Genomic DNA, 20,328 nt, shown 5'->3' on the forward strand with positions numbered 1-20,328 from the left:
AATTTCCTATTGCTGGTGTAACAAATCACCACAAACTTTTTTTTTTTTTTTTTAGATGGAGTCTCACTCTGTCGCCCAGGCTGGAGTGCGGTGGTGCGACCCTGGCTCACTGCAACCTCCGCCTCCCAGGTTCAAGGGATTCTCCTGCCTCAGTTTCCCAAGTAGCTGGGGTTACAGGCACATGGCACCACACCCAGCTAATTTTTGTATTTTTAGTAGAGACGGGGTTTCACCATGTTAGCCTGGCTGGTCTCAAACTCCTGACCTCAAGTGATCCACCCACCTCGGCCTCCCAAAGTGCTGGGATTACAGGTGTGAGTCACTGCGCCCGGCCAAATCACCACAAACTTAGTGGCTTAAAACAACACAAATATACTGCCTTAAAGTTCTGGAGGTCAGAAGCCTGAACTTTGGTCTTGGGTTAAAACCAAGGTGTCAGCAGGACTGTGCTCCTTCTAGAGGCTCTAAAGGAGAATTTCTTCCTTGCCCTTCACGGCTTCTAGAGACTGCCCACATTCTGGGTTCATAGCCCCTTCCAGCAATGCCGTCACTGGCCTCTGCTTCTATCATCACATCTCCTTTGCTCATTCTGACCCTCTAGTGTCCTTCTTACTAGGACTCTTATGATTACATTGGACCCAACGAGATAATCCAGGATAATCTCCTCATCTCAAAATCTTTAATCACATCTGCAAAGCCCTCTTTTGCTATGGAAAGTGGCATATACACAGGATCTGGGGATTAGGAATGTGGACATTCTTATAAGGCCATTATTTTAGTCTACCATATCTTTCAATGCTGAAAAAATCATTACTAATTCTCTTCCCCATTTCAGTGGAAATGTTCTGGTTTCTAGCATATGGGAAAGCTGAGTAAATGTCAGGTGAATCATATACGAACCTTACACAACTTCCCCGAACACATAACTCAAGAAAAGAGTGAACTAGAAATGTTTAAGGGCAAGCTGTAAGACCGAAGGTTAGAAAAGGAAAGCAAATTAGTCTGTTTTGCTTTGTTTTCTATTACCCTGCAATTTGATTTAATAAAATGCAAGCATTAAATGCATTTGCCTGCTGTATCTGTGAAAATTTGGAAAATGGAAGTAACATTCAAGAAAAGTAATGATCTGGTTTCAAAATTTAAGAATTTTGACTTTGTTTCTTTTCTGAAGTACAGCCTTCAAGCAAGACAAGGTGTCCATTTACACAGCTATATTGTACTTAACAGATCTCCATTGATAGCTTATTTGAATTTGTTTTTCTCTGTATAAATCTTTAGCCTAGAGGAATCAGGGACATTTATTTTTCTTTCAATTCATGGTGAGTTAGTAGAGAGTCCTGTTTACAAAGACATAGTTACAACCAGAGATATATGGCCACTGAGGTTAAAGTGGTTAAGTGATTTGCTGGTGTTCACACAACTAGTATGTGTTGTATGAAGGCTTAGTTAATTCCAATATCTTTACTTATTATGGTGCTGGTGCTTTGCATGTAACACTTCATATTAGGAAAATGCTTGTTTTCATAATTCTTTTATTGAAACATCTTTGGAAGTTGAATTTCCTGTTTAATATTCAGCACTGCTAGCAACTAATTATCTGAATTTTAAGAAGGAAATTCTGCCTTGGAAACTCTGGCATACTTTTAAATGGGCCTATACTTGGATTTTGGCTTGGGTAATTTGCCAGAATCAATGGTTTCACTCCTACATGCATATTTTCTGCATACTAGATCAGTCTGGACCTGACTTCCCCAACCCCCATTTCTTTCAGCTACATGCTAGGACTATGTTTAAAATACCTAAAGACTGGGAAGGGGTTGTTTTTGTCTCAGAAAGGATAAGTGACTCCTCATGGTGCCCTCCCCATCCTGGGAGGCTCGCCTGACTGTGGCTGAGGGATCATATTTTCAAGGCTAGGTGGAGTTTCCATCCATTCAGTGGATGCCCCAGGATACTACTCTTACTGAAATCTACCCCCATTTTATAAATAAAATTCCAAACTGGGCTCAGAACATTCCACAAGTTGTCTCTGGCAAAAATTCAAATAGCATTTAAAGTTAGAAGAAAGTCCAGAATACAAGAGATGTCATAATGACCCAAGGTGGCTCTATGCGATTCTATTTTAAAACACTCAAATGCACTGAGGACTTGTTTTCCTCTGTCTCAGAGCATTTTCTGAGTTCTGTGGCCAGCAAGACAAGTATGATCTGAATTTCTTTTTTCTGAACCCTTATGGCTAAAGTGCTAAATTAGTCGTAGACTATTTATAATAAATTGTATAATAATAATGTTTTATTTTCATAGCACTTTCACAGCCTGTGATTCATCTTTCCTTAATCTGTCTCATTATCTTCAGTCCTTTTCTGCTTGTTACATTCCACAGAAACGTCTTTATTTCTTGTTTTTTCCAAGGCCTGTGAGGGAAGAGGTAATTTGCAGCTAGTGTCTTCTTATCGTGGTCATGGTGCAAACGGTGTAAAGAAACAACAACTTCTGACATATAGAAAGCATTGACTGGCCTGGTGCGGTGGCTCTCACCTGTAATCCCAGCATTTTGAGAGGCCATGGTGGGAGGATCACTTGAGGTCAGGAGTTCGAGACCAGCCTGGCCAACATATTGAATCTCCATCTCTACTAAAAATACAAAAATTAGTGGGCATAGAGGGGGGTGCCTGTAATCCCAGCTACTTGGGAGGCCGAGGCGTGAGAATCGCTTGAACCCAGGTGGCAGAGGTTGCAGTGAGCCGAGATCATGCCAGTGCACTCCAGCCTGCGTGACAGAGCAAGACTCTGTCAGGAAAAAAAAAAAAAAAAAAAAGGAAAAGAAAGCATTGACTGACAAAGAAAATTGAATAATTTCTATCATTTCACATAATTTAAGAATGAATTTATTTTCCATTTCATAATGTGGTATATTATCATTCATAATGTAGAATAACATGCTGTGGATTTACAATATCTTTAAATCATTACCCTATCCCAAAGCATGTAGATTTCCAGTTTTTAACTATTACAAATAATACTTGATAAATATCTAGGTGCATAAAGCATCTTCTTCCACAGCGTTATGTTTTGAATGATAGATGTTCAGAAGTAGAATAACTATGTCAACCTTTCCGGGTCTCGAAAGTACATTGCAAATTTCTTAAAGTTATAGTCTCATAAGAAGGATATTTCATCCAATTTAAATCTCTTTTTCAAGACCTGAATCCCTGTATTGTAAAGGGGGAAACTGAGGCACACTGACATAAAGTGACAAACCCAGGTGAATCAATAGCTCCATTTCCAACTTTTACCCTTCTGTAGGGTAAAATGCTTCGCTGTTGCTGTTAATCTCTATTACTATCCTGAAATGTTTCCTGAAATGATAATAAACAGAAAATTTTAACATAAGAAAGTAAAAGGTAGATGTAAATTACATCAAAACTATGTATACCTATTAGGATATCTATTACAAGGAAAGAGAAAATAGATGCCATGTTTGGTTAGGGGATTATGGGGAACATCCTTTATATGCTGCTTTTAACCTAAGTCAACACAGGTTTTTATTGCAGGAAGAAGTTCACATTTGTATCTACCAAATGACAACATGTAAAGTTTGGAATTTAGTTGGTTTTAGGTTTCTCTGTGTATTACTTGGAGATTTTCTTTGTATTACTTTCTTGTATTACTTGGAGATTTTCAGGTTATTGGCACCACAGGAGCAGCATTATTGCCGGCAGACCCAGGGAGCCGGTTGTAGAGTCACTGCGACTTAATTCACCCTGAGCTAAAATTACTGAGAGTGGGCCTTAATAGGCCAGTTGTTCCCACCTACACATGTAGCCTTGCCTTTGCTGGGATAACTTTGTGTACCCTTCAGAGGTTAGATTCAGAAGTACCTCCTTTTGGAATTATTTTTAGAACCTAGGTCTGGGTGTTTTCTGTAGCCAGAACATGCTGTGCCTACTCTGTTGTAGCATGTAGCTGGTTGTTTAACTTGATATTTTCCATACTCCAAGTTTATCGGCAGAATAGAATGTTTTTGTCTGTAAGTCTTCAGCATCTAACATTGTTTCTAGCACTTAGAGGGTCATCTATTGAGAGCTTTCCAGAGAACATTCCCCAAAAGGCTGATGGGAATATCTGTTTGGTGGGTGTCTTCTTATTGCAGAATGGATACAGCAGGTTATCAAAGCTTGATGCCACTATACATTCAGATTGTATTTATCATTGTTTAAGAAATATGCATCTTGTTTCCTCACTTACGGGAAAAGCAAAAAGAAAAGAAAAAAGAAAGAAAGAAACAAAGAAGGAAAGAAAGAAAGAAAAAAAGAAAGAAAGAAAGAAAGAAAGAGAAAGAAAGAGAGAAAGAAAGAGAAAGAAAGAAAGAAAGAAAGAAAGAAAGAAAGAAAGAAAGAAAGATGCATCAAATTCCTATGATCTAGACTTCTTTAATGCTGGACAGATGATAGTGAATGATCTAAAAACGCTCCCTTCCAGAGACTGACATTCTAGAGGGGTCACTAGGCATGCACATATTTCATGGTTATACCTTGACCTGACAGTGCCTTAACTCAAATTCACTTCAGTATGCTATAAGCACAGCCATCTTTTGTAGCTCATCTTTCTTCCAGATTTTCCACCCTTAGGATCTCTAATGCTGAAATTATACTTTTTGACCACAGGTCAAGTCCCCCACTTCCTCATTCTTTCTGAATGTTGTTTATCTCGTCATGTATTCCAGTTCCTCAACTCTCTGTATCTTCCAAGCCATCTGCTCTTTATTCACCTCCATACTGAACCTAGACGTCAGGGTCAGCTCTTTGAATCATGTTCTCAACGCTGCTTTAGAATCTCTCACTGCCTTAACAATCTCCCGTTTTGGTAACCCTTAGTCAATTTTATTTTAAAATCCTAGAGGATTCTATGAGTGTTGTTTTAGTATGTTATAAAACCATACTGAGAAGAAAGACTCTAGCTTCATTCTTACTAATCCTCAACAGGTCTATAATGCTGCTGAGAAATTCTCCTCCTCCTCCCACCTGCCTCTTTCCCCTGCTCCTCCTTCCCTGACTCTCTTCCTCTAAAAATGTATTCCTCACAACCTTTGATTTCCGTAGTGTAAATAAAAACAAGAGGAAAAACTGTATGTTCAATATTATTTCTATTTGCAGAATTCACACAGGCAAATAAACTGAAGAACAACTAAAGTAAATACATAAAAATCTTTATCAATGTTGCCTTTAGGTGGTAGGATTTTAAAAATTATTTTTATTTTTCTCTGTACACTTTTCCATTTCCCAAAATTTCTACAAGAGTCATGTAATTCTTTTAAAATCATTAAAAATAGACATTGTAAAGAAAAAAAAACTGAAATATTATGTGAATATAAAAGGTGGAAAGGGGAAAAAAATCACCTGTTTCTTAACATTCAGTCTAGGGGTCTAGAAAGATTGAGCCAACTGCAATATACTCCAGTGCCTTGTGGATATTAGTTGTTAATGAAAACAGGATTGCAGGGTGCATTGCCAGGACCAAAAGCAAAATGCAAAATGTAAGTTTCAGAGGTGGGTGGAGAGACCATACACCATCCCTGGGTGATGTGACTGAATCCAAAGCAGGTTATTTTCATGTCTCTTTTGAAAGAGTGATATCTGTGTCTTGGCTGATGCGGGGGAGGTAGATGAAAATTTATTAGATATTTGGATATGTGATGACCTCAGAAGGCAAAGTGAAGAAAAATAATTACTTACTTATTAAGGGGTTTCTCTGAACCTTGATGAATAGCATCAAGAAAGTAATGTTAGTTTCCTTATTTTCTTTAGGATGAAGACTTAGTGCAGGACCAAAACCAAAACAAAACAAAGATCCTAAAGCTTAAAAAAGTTGTTGTGGATGCACAATGATTTTGTAGCTCACTGTAGCTATTGGGGTCTTAGCACTCCAGAAAACAGCCTCTCAGAGTGGTGGTCACTGTCAGTGAATAGACTTTGAGTGAAGGGTGTAATTGCAGCCTGTACTGGAATAAAGTGGATGTTTCTGTATCAGTGCCAAGTCAGCCCACACTTAGTCAGCATGCAGAAGGAGGCTCACCGTGATGCTCTCTCTGCTCTGGGGGCTTTGCCAATTAAGCATCCTCACTTGCAGAGGTTATAATGATAGGTCTGGAGATGAGAAAAAATGGTAATCTCACTGTATTATATAATAGTTTTAACATTCTGCATCTGGGCCTTTTACCCTATTTGCATCTGAATATGTGTTTTTGCAATTCTGGTGCCACATTGTGGGGAGGGTATTTGGCAACATTTGGAACACAGAAAATATATCCAGTGTCTCTCCTTGGCAAGAGAAAAAAAAAAAATCTGAGAAGTCTCAGAGCTTGTTCACTAATGCCTTTTCCACTTTAATTGTTTCTGTTTGCACCACCTTTCCTGTCTTGCAGTTTATTCCCTCGGGTAGGGACAATGCCAAGTGTTATCACAGGAGGGGCTGGAGAAAGGTGTAAATATTCTGAAAAAAGTGGGTTAGAGATAGAGAAGTATAAAATGATGGATGACTCACTTTGCACGATAGGACCTATATAAAAAGTCACACTAGCCACTTCCCTTTTGGGATTTTAATTATTTTGTTACATGACATCTGTTACACCAGTACTCAAATACTCAAGTGTAAGCTGTGCCCATCAGGGATAAGTTGATAGTCAAAGAAAAATTTGTGTCAGGGTTTGAGACAAAAATTCCATCTCATTAATAGAGCAAACAGTCCACCCTTCCTTTTGCCTCAGCTTCTCAGGGGTCAGTTCCCTGGAGTCAACACAGGTACAAAGGAGGTTCCCAGTAAATGTGTGGTTAGAAATAGGGCGTATTGGGAAGAGTAAAAGTTTGGAGTCAAATAGATATAGCTTTCAAGTTCAGGCTCTGACACTAACTAGCTGTGCGATCTTGGGCAAATTGCTTTATCCTTCCAAGTCCCTTGTTGATCCTCATCTGTAAACAGGGATAACAGTACCTACTTCACACGATTCTATGACGACTGAATGAACTGATGCCTAGAAAAGTATCAGGCATTCAGTAAATTTCAGAGGCAGCATTGGTGGAGTGGTGATGGTTGTCCATGATAATAATATGTTCATTTAGGCCGGGCGCGGTGGCTCACACCTGTAATCCCAGAACTTTGGGAGGCCGAGGTGGGCGGATCACAAGATCAGGAGATCGAGACCATCCTGGCTAACACAGCGAAACCCAGTCTCTACTAAAAAAAAAATACAAAAACTAGCCGGGCGTGGTGGCAGGCACCTGTAGTCCCAGCTACTGGGCAGGCTGAGGTAGGAGAATGGCATGAACCCGTGAGGCGGAGCTTGCAATGAGCCGAGATCAGGCCACTGCACTCCAGCCTGGGCGACGAGCAAGACTCCGTCTCAAAAAACAAAAAAACAAAATAATAATATTAATAATAGTATGTTCATTTAATACAAGATTAGTATTGAGGAAAATTCCAGCACAAGAAAACCTTTGGAATTGTAAAGTTATGCACCAGCAGTACAGAAATTAACTGTAGATGTCTTTGTTTTTAAGTTGACACTATTTCTGGAATCTTACCATTTATAAATTGTCAGGGCCAGAGCTTCACATATCAAAAAATAGGCCACAGTTCCTCTCATTCTGACCCTTTTGTGTTTGCCATAGTTGAATATAGCTGTAAATTAAAAATAGGAAAAGTGGATCTTGGAACATTTGAAAGATTTATTCAATTTGAAACAGAAACCAGCAACTCATGTTAAATGAGCTCCAAGAATATGGGAATTGGAACAGAATCTGTGTTTGGTTCAATGCCTACTCCTGTGAGGACCCCAAGGAAGAGCAAACTTCAGCAGTCTTGCTGTCATGCCACATGCCCCTCACTGTTTGAGAGGCCACGCCGAACCGAATCATTTCCAGAGTTCATCTTTTATCAAGGTCATTAATTAGGAAGAATAATGTAAATTAACTAAAAATACACTATTCAAGCTTTTTAAAAATAAGAATTAGCCTTTTGGGAAAAATAGTAAAAAGAAAAAAAGGGGGAGGATGCTCAGTGTATTTTCTACCATTCTAAACTTGCGGCCTTTTCACTTCTCTGGGTTCTTTTCTAGTTTGTTTCTATGGGTATTTGCACAGTGATGTAAATCTTAGCCCCTTTCTTGCTGACATTATTTTAAATCATTTTGGGGGCTTCTAAGCTATACTGTTTGAGGAGGGAGGTGCAAATGAAGAAACAGTTTCACCCTTGGCTTTCCTTCATATTTCCACCTGAGGGTGAGCGCTCGGGCAGGAAGGCTTCAGGTGGGGGAAAGGTAAACAGGAAGTTGGAAGATGTCCTAGGAGGCAGTTTAGGGCTCCTCAGGCTGGGGGCAGGAAGATGGAGGGGGCTGTTGTGAAGGGGAAAACAAAATGAAAGCCCCCTGAACACACCGTTCATCTTCCTGTCATTGGGTCTTTGTTATGTTTCCTTGTGTATTTACGCCCATTCTTTAAGACCTAGATTCGGTGTTTTCTGTTTTCTGTAAATTTCCTAGACTCCCCCCGCCACAACCTTAGCCCAGCCCACTCCCTATCAGGACAAAATTAATTGCTATCTTATTTATGTTCTGAAATCTCTGTTAAATCTAATTTTTCTAATAATTATCTCTCTGAGTCATACTCCTGCTTCCCTCAATAGATTCTGAGTACCGAGACCACAGGGTATATATACTGTGTTTCTTCACTCTGAGCCCCTTCCCTTGGGGAGCATCAGATTCCTTTCTAACTTGTGGAGCAGCTGAGTGAGCCCCTTTCTCTGGCAATAAGAGAGGGAACTTGAGCTGTTAATAGAGCTAAAGTGATTTCTTAAAAATCTCCTGAGACACTGAGAGTATGCTTATTAACTCAGTACCCATCTAAAGTGACCTCTCTATCCTTCCAGTTATTGATTCATATCGGGCAGGCAGTGTGCTCAGAGTGGATGTGGGTGAAGCGGGAAGGGTGAGGTGTCTGGTAGGGCTGATATGTATTGCTATGTTGTAGCTTGCTCTTGACCTATAATGAGTAATCTGCAGAGCAGAGAAGATTGAGTGAGATCATGTCTGGAAGGTACCCTGGATCCTTGGACAGTGTTAAAATGGGTTTTATGTTTAAGCATCTATTAGAATAGAATTGCATAATTACTGCAAGGAACCTTAGAAATTCATGTCCTTCTTTTATAAATATTAGAGAAAACTAATACCCAAAGAGGTGAAAGTGACATACAAGCCAGTATAGTAGCTTGTCACCACAAATTAATTAATTGTGTGTTGAAGCCAATGGGTTTCTCAAGACTGCGTCTTAAGAAAGCAGAAATGAAATTCTGTCTGCACTTGGTCTGTACTGGGGTAACAGCATCAGAAGCCTGCAAGATGCCAGACAAGTATCATAATTAAGTGAATGAGGGACGACAAGGACAGGGAGTGGCAGGAACTGTGGCAAACTGGAAAACACATCCCTGTCCTGTGTAAAGGGGGCAAGTTATCCCCCTGTGTGGGAAGGCAGGCACAGTGTTGGTAGACCCAGTCATTTCCCAAGAGCAGTTAGAAATGGGTCAAACTTGTGTGGGCTGAATAAAGCATGTCGGATGGGCTGAATTTGGCCTGAGGGTTGACCTTGCTCCTGACAGCAGATGCAGCCACCTTTGTCTGTGGACTAGGCAGAAATGCTCAGTGAATAGCAGCAGCTAAGTATAAATTTTTTCCCCACAAATTTTTTTAAGACATTGTTCTGGTTGATAGTTTTGACATCCTTCTATTTTACCTCCACAGAGGGGAGTGTGTATGTAGTACCTTCCTCTTTGGCATTGTTTACTCTCAGGGAAAGCTTTTAAGGAGGAGAAGGGAAAGAGGCAGGGGGCCTGGAAGGATCACAAGCTGGTGATCTACTTTTAGATACGAAATAATTGTCAGGTGGCATGTGCAGCCCAATGTGCCCTGTCTGGTATTTTCATGTCCATCTGGGACTTAACTAAGTGAAGATTTCTGCCAAGATCCAGCCCTGAGGCAGGGAAGAAAAAACCACCAATTTCCAAGCAAATGCCAGATCCTCCTCTGCCTCCCTGTGAATATCTTCTGGCTTTTAAAAAGAGGAGTCCTGCAGGCTGGGCGTGGTGGCTCACTCCTGTAATCTCTGTACTTTGGGAGGCCGAGGCTGGCGGATCATCTGAGGACAGGAGTTCGAGACCAGCCTGACCAATAAGGAGAAATCCCATCTCTACTAAAAATACAAAATTTGCCAGGCATGGTGACAGGCGCCTGTAATCCCAGCTACTGGGGAAGCTGAGGCAGGAGAATCGCTTGAACCTGGGAGGCGGAGGTTGTGGTGAGCCGAGATCGTGCCATTGCACTCCAGCCTGGGCAACAAGAGAAAAACTCTGTCTCAAAAAAAAAGAGAGAGAGAGAGAGAAGTCCTTTAAATCTCTGTTTACAGAATTCTTGGGAGCCCTCAAGAGTTTAAAGAATAAGCTATCTATTGAAAGCATCTTTCTGTAGGGCCATTGCAATAATCTGTTTCTGACTTCCCCATTAGACAGTCAGTTGTCAAGACAGTAGCTGGCCGCCCTTTAAAACATTAGTCACTGAGTCTGTCTTTCTTTTTGATTCACAAGACTCTAGTGGCTAAATGCCTCCCTGTGTCCTGAAAGGCTTCAAACAGTCTGTGCCCTCTGCCCAGTCCTCCCATTACTTCCCTGACCTCGCCTCCTACTACTCACCACGTGCTCACTGCGCCCAGCCACTAACTAGTATGCTCCCTCTTATGGGCCTTTGCATTTTATGTTCTCTGCTTAGAAGACTCTTTCCCTAGAGACCTCCATGCCTATCCTTATGGCTTCATAGAGCAGCCTTGTCTACTGAAAATTGCAATCCCCTCTACCTCCTCCTACCTCCAGCTCTCCCTATCCACATTCCTCACTTTACTTTTTTTTTAATAGCATTTGTTTCCAAGCGCTACTATACAATTTATTTATTCGTCTCCCCTTACTGTAAACATTCCATGAGTGCAGGTATTTTTGTCTGTTTTGCTCACTGCTGCATTTGTGGAGCTTACAACAGTGCCTAAAAACATAGCATGGGCTTGACAAGTATTTGTTGAATACATTTTGAGATACTGTCCCCTCTCTGCTAGGGATGGTGGTATTTACTATGATGAACAGACACACCTCTTGCTACTGAATCATGGTGTTATTAACATTTCCACTCATAAACTTTATCTGTTTTTCAAGGTTTCTGTGTCAATTCTACTTTCTAAACATATCTTGAATTTTTAAAATTTCCCCTTTGTTAAACCATCACAACTTCCTATTTGGAATATAGACTCTCACCATCCATTTTTGCCCCTCCACAGTCTCACTGTGTAGAGCCAGAATGCAGCTAGAATGACCTATCTAAAATATAAATCTGATCATTACCACGCTTTCCTTCATTTAAAATCCTTCATTGACTTCCCATAGCTTTTCACACTAGACTCAGTAGCCTTACCCCATACCACAGGTCCTGCATGGCTTGGTTGCAACGTTAGCTTTCTTTGTTCCTCTAACAGGCCAGAGTCCTTTCTGACTCGGGGCCTTTGCTGTTCTCTCATGGTGGAACACTCTCCCACTCCCAGTCTCCCATTCTACACCTGGTTGACATCCTCCCATCTACATTTAAACGTTCCTTTCCCTGAGTTTCTCTGAGTCCCTGTGCTAGTTAAGTTCCCTCTGCATTTTCCTTCACAACATTTACTACAATAGTAGCGAATACTTGTGAAATTATTTAAAGGCTGGCTCTCACGTACTTATTGAGAACAGGAGCTCTTCTGTGGTGTTTGCCTTTGTATCCCCAGCACTTGACACTGTCCCTGATACATAATAGAAGCTTAGTAAATACTTGCAGAGAGATAAATAGAAACAACAAATAGGTAGGTGTCTTCTCCTTGATCCCTGGGATTGGGAGCCTTGTGGGGTAGTAACTCATTCATTAATGATGTGTTTCTCTCCACAGAGATTATTTTGCAGAGGATGATGGGGAGATGGTACCCAGAACAAGTCACACAGCAGGTAAGGATGCTATGGGCCTTGCCTTGTTAAATTCTTTGTTTCTTTTGTTTATTCATTTGTTTTTCTTTTGAGACAGGGTCTCACTCTCTTACTATGGATGTAGTGCAGTGGTGTGATCATAGCTCACTGCAGCCTCAAACTCCTGGGGTCAAGCTGTCCTTCCACCTCAGCCTCCTGAGTCGCTGGGACTACAGACATATGCCTAATTTTTAATATTTTTTTTTAGAGATGGGAGTCTTGCTATGTTGCTCAGGCTGGTTTTGAATGTCTGACCTCAAGCGATACACCCACTTCAGCTTTCCAAAGTGTGTGGGAGAAATTGGCACTTGGCCAATTCTTGGTTTTCTATTGATCATAATTCTCTTGAATTACGGCCTCTTTAAATTCATCATGGCAATATCTTCAAACTTTTGTGCATTTCCAAATTTGCACATACTACTGTAGCAATTTCACACTGAGAATTATAAGCTAGATATAATTCTATGTACTGAGAAGCAGCACAGTACAGTAAATCATTACAGATACTTATGTGAATTCTTCATACTTTTAATGATTCTGTAATTGCAAGGCTAAACTCACTTGTACAATGATTAAAATAAATTATGCTACTAAAATGAAAGCTCTATCTTAATACACAGTTAAAATGTGTATAATAGGCCGAGCACAATGGCTCAAGCATGTAATCCCAGCACTTTGGGAGGCTGAGGTGGGCGTATCACCTGAGATCAGGAGTTCAAGACCAGGCTAGCCAACATGGTGAAACCCTGTCTCCACCAAAAATACAAAAATTAGCTGGACATGGTGGCCCATGCCTGTAATCCCAGCTGCACAGGAGACTGAGGCTGGACAATCTCTTGAATCCAGGAGGCAGAGGTTGCAGTGAGCCGAGATCGTGGCACTGCACTGCAGTCTGGGTGATAGAGCAGACTCAGTCTCAAAAAATAAAACATAAATAAATAAATAAATAAATAAAATGGGTATAATAATAATGTTAATCTCATACGTGAGATGGAGAAAAGCTTTTAGTACAGAGGCTGTCAAGGAATAAGCACTCAGTATCTTACCTATTGTACTATTAATGTATTCCTAACAACAGCACAATTATTAGTGCGCTAACATTAGACAGAGATCTACTTGAATTGCAAAACCAAAGAGAAGATAACATTCTTTTGGTGTCTATTTTTCATAAAACTTGTTCTCAACCTGAGGGTTTTACTTCCTTGCTAAGTTCTTTGCCTTTTTTGTAACAGCCTGGAAGCACAGATTGCTTATATGCACAATTTGGAAAAAAGTTTTTAATTTGAATAAGTTAAGAATTTCAGAGTCACTTAAAATTAGTATTTGAAATTGTGTGTTAAATCCACAAATTCCAAGGGTTACTATGCTCAACATTTTAAATGTCAATATTCTACATTTTGAGGCAAAAATTGAAGGACTAGGGCAAAAATGTGAGGGGAATGGATAAAATGCTTACTACATATAAGACATGTGGCAAGGTGCTTTTATTTATTATTTTATTTAATCCATATAACAGCTCTATAAAGCAGATATTATTATCCCTGTTTTTACAGAGGCAATATATCAGCAAAACTAAGAGATTTGCCTAAATTCCCACAATTGGCAAGTGGTCAGGATTCAAATCTAAGCCTCAAGGCATTGCTCTTTCTATCATATCCACCAATCTAACTATAAAGTATTGTTATTCTGTCTTATCAAATTATCTTCCCCTTAGTAGTATATTTAATTTCACCTAAATGTGGAAGAAATCATTTTTTCTATTTACATTTATTTATTTATTTATTTTTGAGACAGAGTCTTGCTCTGTCACCCAGGCTGGAGTACTGTGGTGCCATCTTGGCTCACTGCAACCTCTGCCTCCCAGGTTCAAGCAATTCTCCTGCCTCAGCCTCCGGAGTAGCTGGGATTACATGCGCCTGCCACCACAGCTGGCTAATTTTTATAGTTTTGGTAGAGATGGGGTTTCACCATGTTGGTCAGGCTGGTCTTGAACTCCTGACCTCAAATGATCCGCCTGACTCAACCTCCCAAAATACTGGGATTACAGGTGTGAGCCACCATGCCCAGCCTCTAATTACTTTTAATTAAAAATTTTGCATTTACTTAGAAACATTCAGAATATCACCCAAACAGGTGCAATATCATCATAATTATTTTATTATTTGCTATCACAGAGTAGTATGCAACTAACAGAACAATTATATTGGGTAAGCTGCATGAAAAACAATTGAAGAGCAAAAAAAATAATATCTCCATATATATGTAATTGATTTGTGCTATGCACCAATAAAGCCTGCTTTAAATTTCTGTTCTAGTTTAAACCCCCACACAGTACCAGGCAAGGTTAGTGGCTATTGAAAATATCATTAAGGACAGGGTTATCTAAAGACACACTGGATACTACATTAATTTTGCAAAAATAAAAAGACAGTGTACAGTGTTCAGTTTAAAAACAAATGATATGATCTTACATTTCAGTTTTTTTCTTTGAAATCAGTGGTGTAATGGGGAGTTAAATACTTTTAGGCAAAAAACAAACTCATACACACACACAAAAAAAACAAATTTAAAAAACAAAACAAAACAAAAGCCTCTTTTAAAATCACCCCATTGACTATCATCATTTTTTCTTCACCCTTTTCATCTTTCTATTCATCAATGTCTTTCCAGTCCTTTTTTCTTTCTTCTTTTTTCTTTTTCCAGTTTTTCCAACTTCCGTTTTCCCTGCATCAGACTTTCTTTTATCCCAGAATACAGCAATAGCCTTTATATCTATGATCTTAAAAGCCTTTCTTTCCTCAAGGCTGTATATTATCTGCAGCAGTAATTCTTCATTTCTTTCATTTCTCTCAGTTTCCTTACAACATCACCAATGAATTAGCCGAGATGTTCTCCTGTGCTCTTCTGGGGCAATTTTTAGAACAAAACAAGAAAAAGGAGATCCCTTTGGTACATTAGAATCCTGGGACTTCTTTTCTCTCTCTCTCTCTTTCTCTTTCTCTCTCTCATTTCCTTGCAGAGAGAATATAGATTTTTGTTTCTTTCTTATAATGGGCCTGTTCACCTTCACCCTGTCTTCAAATTTTTTCTTTCTCTTTAGCAGAAATGAATTTCCATCTTTTCTGAACATAAAAAAAAAGAATTCTAAGAAGTTGACTGAAGCATCTGGGTGCTTTTTCTTGGGCTCCTTCTGGCAAGTTGGCAGAATGAAGGAAAGAAGGCAGGGAAGGAGGGAGGGAGGGGGGGAGGGAAGGAGGGAGGGGGGGGGGGGGGGGAGGGGGGGAGGGAGGGAAGTGGAGGGAGGGGAGGGAAGGAAGGAGGCCGGCAGAGAGGTAGGAGGGAAAGAGAAAGAAAAAAGAAAGAGAAAGGAAGAAAGAAGGAAGGAAGGGAGAGAGTGAGAAAGAGAGAAAGAAAAAGAGAGAAAGAAAAAGAGATAGGAAGAAAAGCATGCAATGGCATTTTACCTCTTACTGCCTTGGATCTCCTTTGCCCAAGTGTCTAGTTAACTTTTCCTCAGCAAGGCAGTCACCCTGTACCTGTTTTGCTTACTTGCCCTGACACTGTCTGTAGAGCTTAATACTTTGCCATGATTGTCTTCTTTCTTATTTAAAAAGTAGTTCCATAGTAAAGGTTCATTATTTCCTTCCGTCAGCCAAGAAAGTAATGTAGCTTTCTATGTTTTCTACCTGAGTCTGTAACTCCAACTCTGCCCCAACATGGAGTCCTCTGTGTACTTTGTTTGACAGAGGCTCTGATTTCTCATTCTTTAACAACGTTACTTTTCAAAAGCAAGCATAGGGTTAATTACGGCTTAGACTCCACTAGGTTCTTCCAAAGCAATGCTTCCATTGGTTAATGGAGTGATTGAATCTCTGACTCTTTACCTGTTTTCCCCACTCTCAGACCTGTTGCAATCCCTTTAATTGCTAAAATAACACAGTAGTAGCATACTGCTAAGAAAGACAGATGGAGGAAATATGGGATTGGTTCTGCCACTTTTTAGCAATGTGATCTTGGACAAGCAAACTTTCTGAACCTTTACTTATTCATCAGTAAAATGGATTTAATAATCACTTATGTCTATTTCACTCATTGCAGCGATTTCATAAATGAAATAATTCACGTGAAACTATTTTGTAATATGTAATGCCCTTTAAATATGTTGGTTGTTACAATTGTTACTATTACTAAATAGTAACCTGAAAAATTCTCTGTAGAGATATTTGTAGATAGAGTTTGCTAGTAGCTTGGTTCTTTCCTTTAGACTGTTTTGGTTACCTTTTGTTATGTGACAAACCATCCCAAAACTTAGTGACTTAAAACAGGGGTCAGCAGCAAACTACAGCCCATGGACCAACAGCCAGTTTTTATAAGTAAAGATTTATAGCCACACAGTCACACTCATTGATTTACAGATGGTCTGTGTCTGCCCCGTGCTACAGTGTAGAGTTGAGTACCTGTGACAGAGATGATATGACCCACAAGCCTAAAACACTGTCTGGTCCTTTAAGAAAAAGTCTGCCCACACCTGGCTTAAAACAACAATGATTTATTATTTCTCACAATTCTGTTTTGGCAAACTGGGCATTGTCACTGCTGGTCTCACTTGGGATCACTCAAATGGCTGCAACATTCTGATGGCTTGACTGGTACTTAAGATCTCAGACAGCCTTGCTGACATGTCTGGCAGGTGGTGACTGTCAGCTGGGGCATCTTCACTTCCCTGAACAGCCTTTCCTTCTCCGGTGGGGTAGACTGACTTCTTCACAGCATGGTTGTCTTGGGATGCTAATAAGGCAAGAGCAGAAATGCAAGGCCTCTCAAAGCTAGTCTCTGGAACTCATACAGTAGCACTTTTATCATATTCTGCCAGTCAAGGCAAGCCACTTTGCCAACCCAGATTCAAGAGCTGGGGAAATAGGCTTCATTTCTTGATGGCAGGAGTATCATATTGCAAAGGCATATGGACACAAACTAGTTTGATTCACTGGGGATGGCTATTAATATGATCTACCACAGGCTGCTTTATGTAAACTTTTTCTATGTGGCCTAGATTGAGTTTGTATTTTGCAGAAACTGAATTCTGCTGAAATGTGCCAGTCAGAATGATCCTAGTGCCATTATTATATAAACCTTTTTTGTTGTTGTTCTGTTTCACTGACAGCTTTTCTTAGTGACACTAAAGATCGAGGCCCTCCAGTGCAGTCACAGATCTGGAGAAGTGGTGAAAAGGTCCCCTTTGTGCAGACATATTCCTTGAGAGCATTTGAGAAACCTCCTCAGGTACAGACCCAGGCTCTTCGAGACTTTGAGAAGGTAAGTCATGTGAGTGGATAATTGTTATCCCAATTAGAAGCAGTACTATGGAATAGTGATGTCTTATAAAAATATGACCAATGGATTGGTCTGGATTATGGATGGTATTATCATTATGGTGTCTCTTTCAAGAGCATGTGTCCCAATAAACATATGCTCTGTTAGCTGTGTGCTGGGGGGTGTGATTTATGGACCCCCTTGCCTGTACAGCAGCCCCCCCTTATCTGTAGGGAGTACATTCTAATACCCCCTTTGGATGCCTCAAACTGCGTAGTACTGAGCCCTATATTTACTATGTTTTTTTCTATACATACATGCTTATGATAAAGTTTAATTTATAAATTGTTAATGAGATTGACAATAGTTAATAATAACATAGAACAATTATAACAATATACCAGCATTACTACTCTTGCACTTTTACATTAGTAAGTAAACTAGGAGTTACTTGAACACCGCGCTGTGATACTGCAACAATCTGATAACCCAGACAGCTACTGAGTGACTAACTGGTGGGCAATGTATACGGCCTGGATGTGCTGGACAAAGGGATGATTCAAGGGTGAGATGGAGCGGAAAGCACGAGATTTCATCATGCTACTCAGAACAATGTGCAATTTTAAATTTATGAATTGTTCATTTCTGGAATTTTCTATTTAATATTTTCAGACTGTGGTTGACTATGGGTAACTGACACCATGGAAAGCAGAACTGTGGATAAAGGGGGACTAACTATACCAGTAAAGGCTGCCTCATCACCTATACCCTTGGCTTACTTCTCAGATAAACTCAGGAAGTTTAAATGGCATTCTGAGAATCTGTAGCTGCAACATAGTAAGCCCGGGAGTCCCAGTCCAGCAGCTAGTATTATATTCTCTGTTGCTCGCTTGGACCTCTCTCGATATCTAGGAATTGTCTGCAGTATGCGGTGGCGCAGTAACAACCGTTTGTTTCTCAACAAGAATCTGATAATGTTGCTTGAACCTCCTGAACCAGTGCTGCGTGCTCTGCTTCTTCATGTGTTTGTTCTTAGATTTGACCAAAAACAATAACTGATAATGTAATACAGATTCCCCAGCTCCCTGTGAGCTGGGTTGATCCCAGGAAGTCTGTAGAAGTTACTGGGTTTTAAATAGCCCAGAAACAGGCAGCTGGAATTTCTTACACTCCTGTGCTCTACAGAAAGAAATAGCTCTTTGGTGCCCCCTCAGGGATACCCAGCGAGCAGGTCCCACGTAAGTAATGTGTAAATTGTAAAATACTGGGGTTTCTCTCATTCTGGAATTGATAACTTTTGACAGAAAAAAAAAATAAAGTAAAATTCTAATTTCAAAAATGTTTGCGTTGACCTGGGTTTACCCCATCTCTCCTCAATTTGTAAGTAGAAATATTTCACCAATACTTTCTGTACATCCTACCAGATATTTCTGTGGGCAAAGAATATGCACCATATAACATGTGCCTAATAATTATCAGCCTATTCTTCATCTTTTTTGCTCAGCGTTCTCATGTATACTGTGTGTATTTTTTTTAAAGACACGGAGAGTTTGCATGATAATTAAGAGGCTTTTGAAGACTAAACCTCTGAACAGCTGTGTGGTGCTGGTGGGGGGAGCAAGGATGCTAACACCGCAACCCCCTCCTTTTTTTTTTCACCTTTTGGATCTGCTGTGATGCAGAAAGGGTGAGCAGAGCTGCAGAGCTCCTCAAAACTGTGGGGTGCTCTCTAAAGGACAGCCAGCCTGCATGTTCCCTTACATTGAGAGATGACTGGAAATATAGAAATAAGCAGTGTCACCTCCATTGAAGGAATGCATTGAAGGAATGCAGATATAAGGCCCAAAATCCTTTTCTCTTAAAGTTTAGGTCTAATATGACAGATTAGTTCTGATTTCTCAATGCTGGGAAACACTGACAGAAACCAAGCTAAGATGCAGGGAAAAGGCCAATAAGAGATAGTTTAAATCTCTCTGTGCTATGTGTCAAATAAAAAGTAAATAAAGAGGCTACAACCCACTTCAGGCTTGATCAGAAAGTCATTGCCAGTAAATCATGCAGTGTTGGGTCACATGTTTGTTCATTTTTTTTTTTTTTTTTGAGACGGAGACTTGATCTGTCGCCCAGGCTGGAGTGCAGTGGCCGGATCTCAGCTCACTGCAAGCTCTGCCTCCCGGGTTCACGCCGTTCTCCTGCCTCAGCCTCCCGAGTAGCTGGGACAACAGGCGCCCGCCACCAAGCCCGGCTAATTTTTTGTATTTTTTTAGTAGAGACGGGGTTTCACCGTGTTAGCCAGGATGGGCTTGATCTTCTGACCTCGTGATCCACCCGCCTCGGCCTCCCAAAGTGCTGGGATTACAGGCGTGAGCCACAACGCCCGGCCACGTTTGTTCATTTTTATATCCATTCATCCATCCTGTGGACTCTGAATGACAGCACCTAAAATACAAAAAGCTTCCATGAAAGGGTTTAAAAATTAGAGAAACCATTGGTTAGAAAAAATATAGGAGAGATAGGAACACATTCCAATGCCCCACCCTAAAAATGGTAAAATACTAAATAACATGGTATTTTCTGTAAAGTTTAAAATATGTAACATGTAAATAAATAACATGGTATTTTCTGTAAAGTTTAAAATATGCATTCAGTAGCCTTGGGATATAGGACGGGTAGCAGTACTCAGAGAGAGGAAGGGACATGCTAAATGTTTTTTGCCAGAGTAGGGTCGACTCCTCCAGGGCTTAAAGACAAAGGGATACAGGCCTGGAAGGAGCAGCCAGGAATCCCTTCTTATTTCATTTATCCGTGCAACAAACACATGATCACATTAAATGAGATACTTTAGTTCCTACCCCTAGATAGTTATAATCTATTTGGAAGTACAGACATTGCATTAATTACAATGTAGGATAGCAAGTGCTTTCATAGAGATAAGGA

At 40.2% G+C, this 20,328-nt stretch overlaps 1 protein-coding gene across 1 annotated transcript in view; it reads left to right on the top strand.

Moving 5' to 3' along the window:
• The window catches only part of PDE4DIP (phosphodiesterase 4D interacting protein), a 212,922-nt gene that overhangs the window by 37,252 nt on the left and 155,342 nt on the right, over positions 1 to 20,328 (top strand). Inside the window, 2 exon segments of the mRNA XM_031656711.1 lie at positions 12,005 to 12,060; positions 17,243 to 17,394. Coding sequence (XP_031512571.1) covers positions 12,005 to 12,060; positions 17,243 to 17,394 — 208 coding nt within the window.

The sequence above is a fragment of the Papio anubis genome, chromosome 1, assembly GCF_008728515.1.
Source record: "Papio anubis isolate 15944 chromosome 1, Panubis1.0, whole genome shotgun sequence".
Lineage (NCBI taxonomy): Eukaryota > Metazoa > Chordata > Mammalia > Primates > Cercopithecidae > Papio > Papio anubis.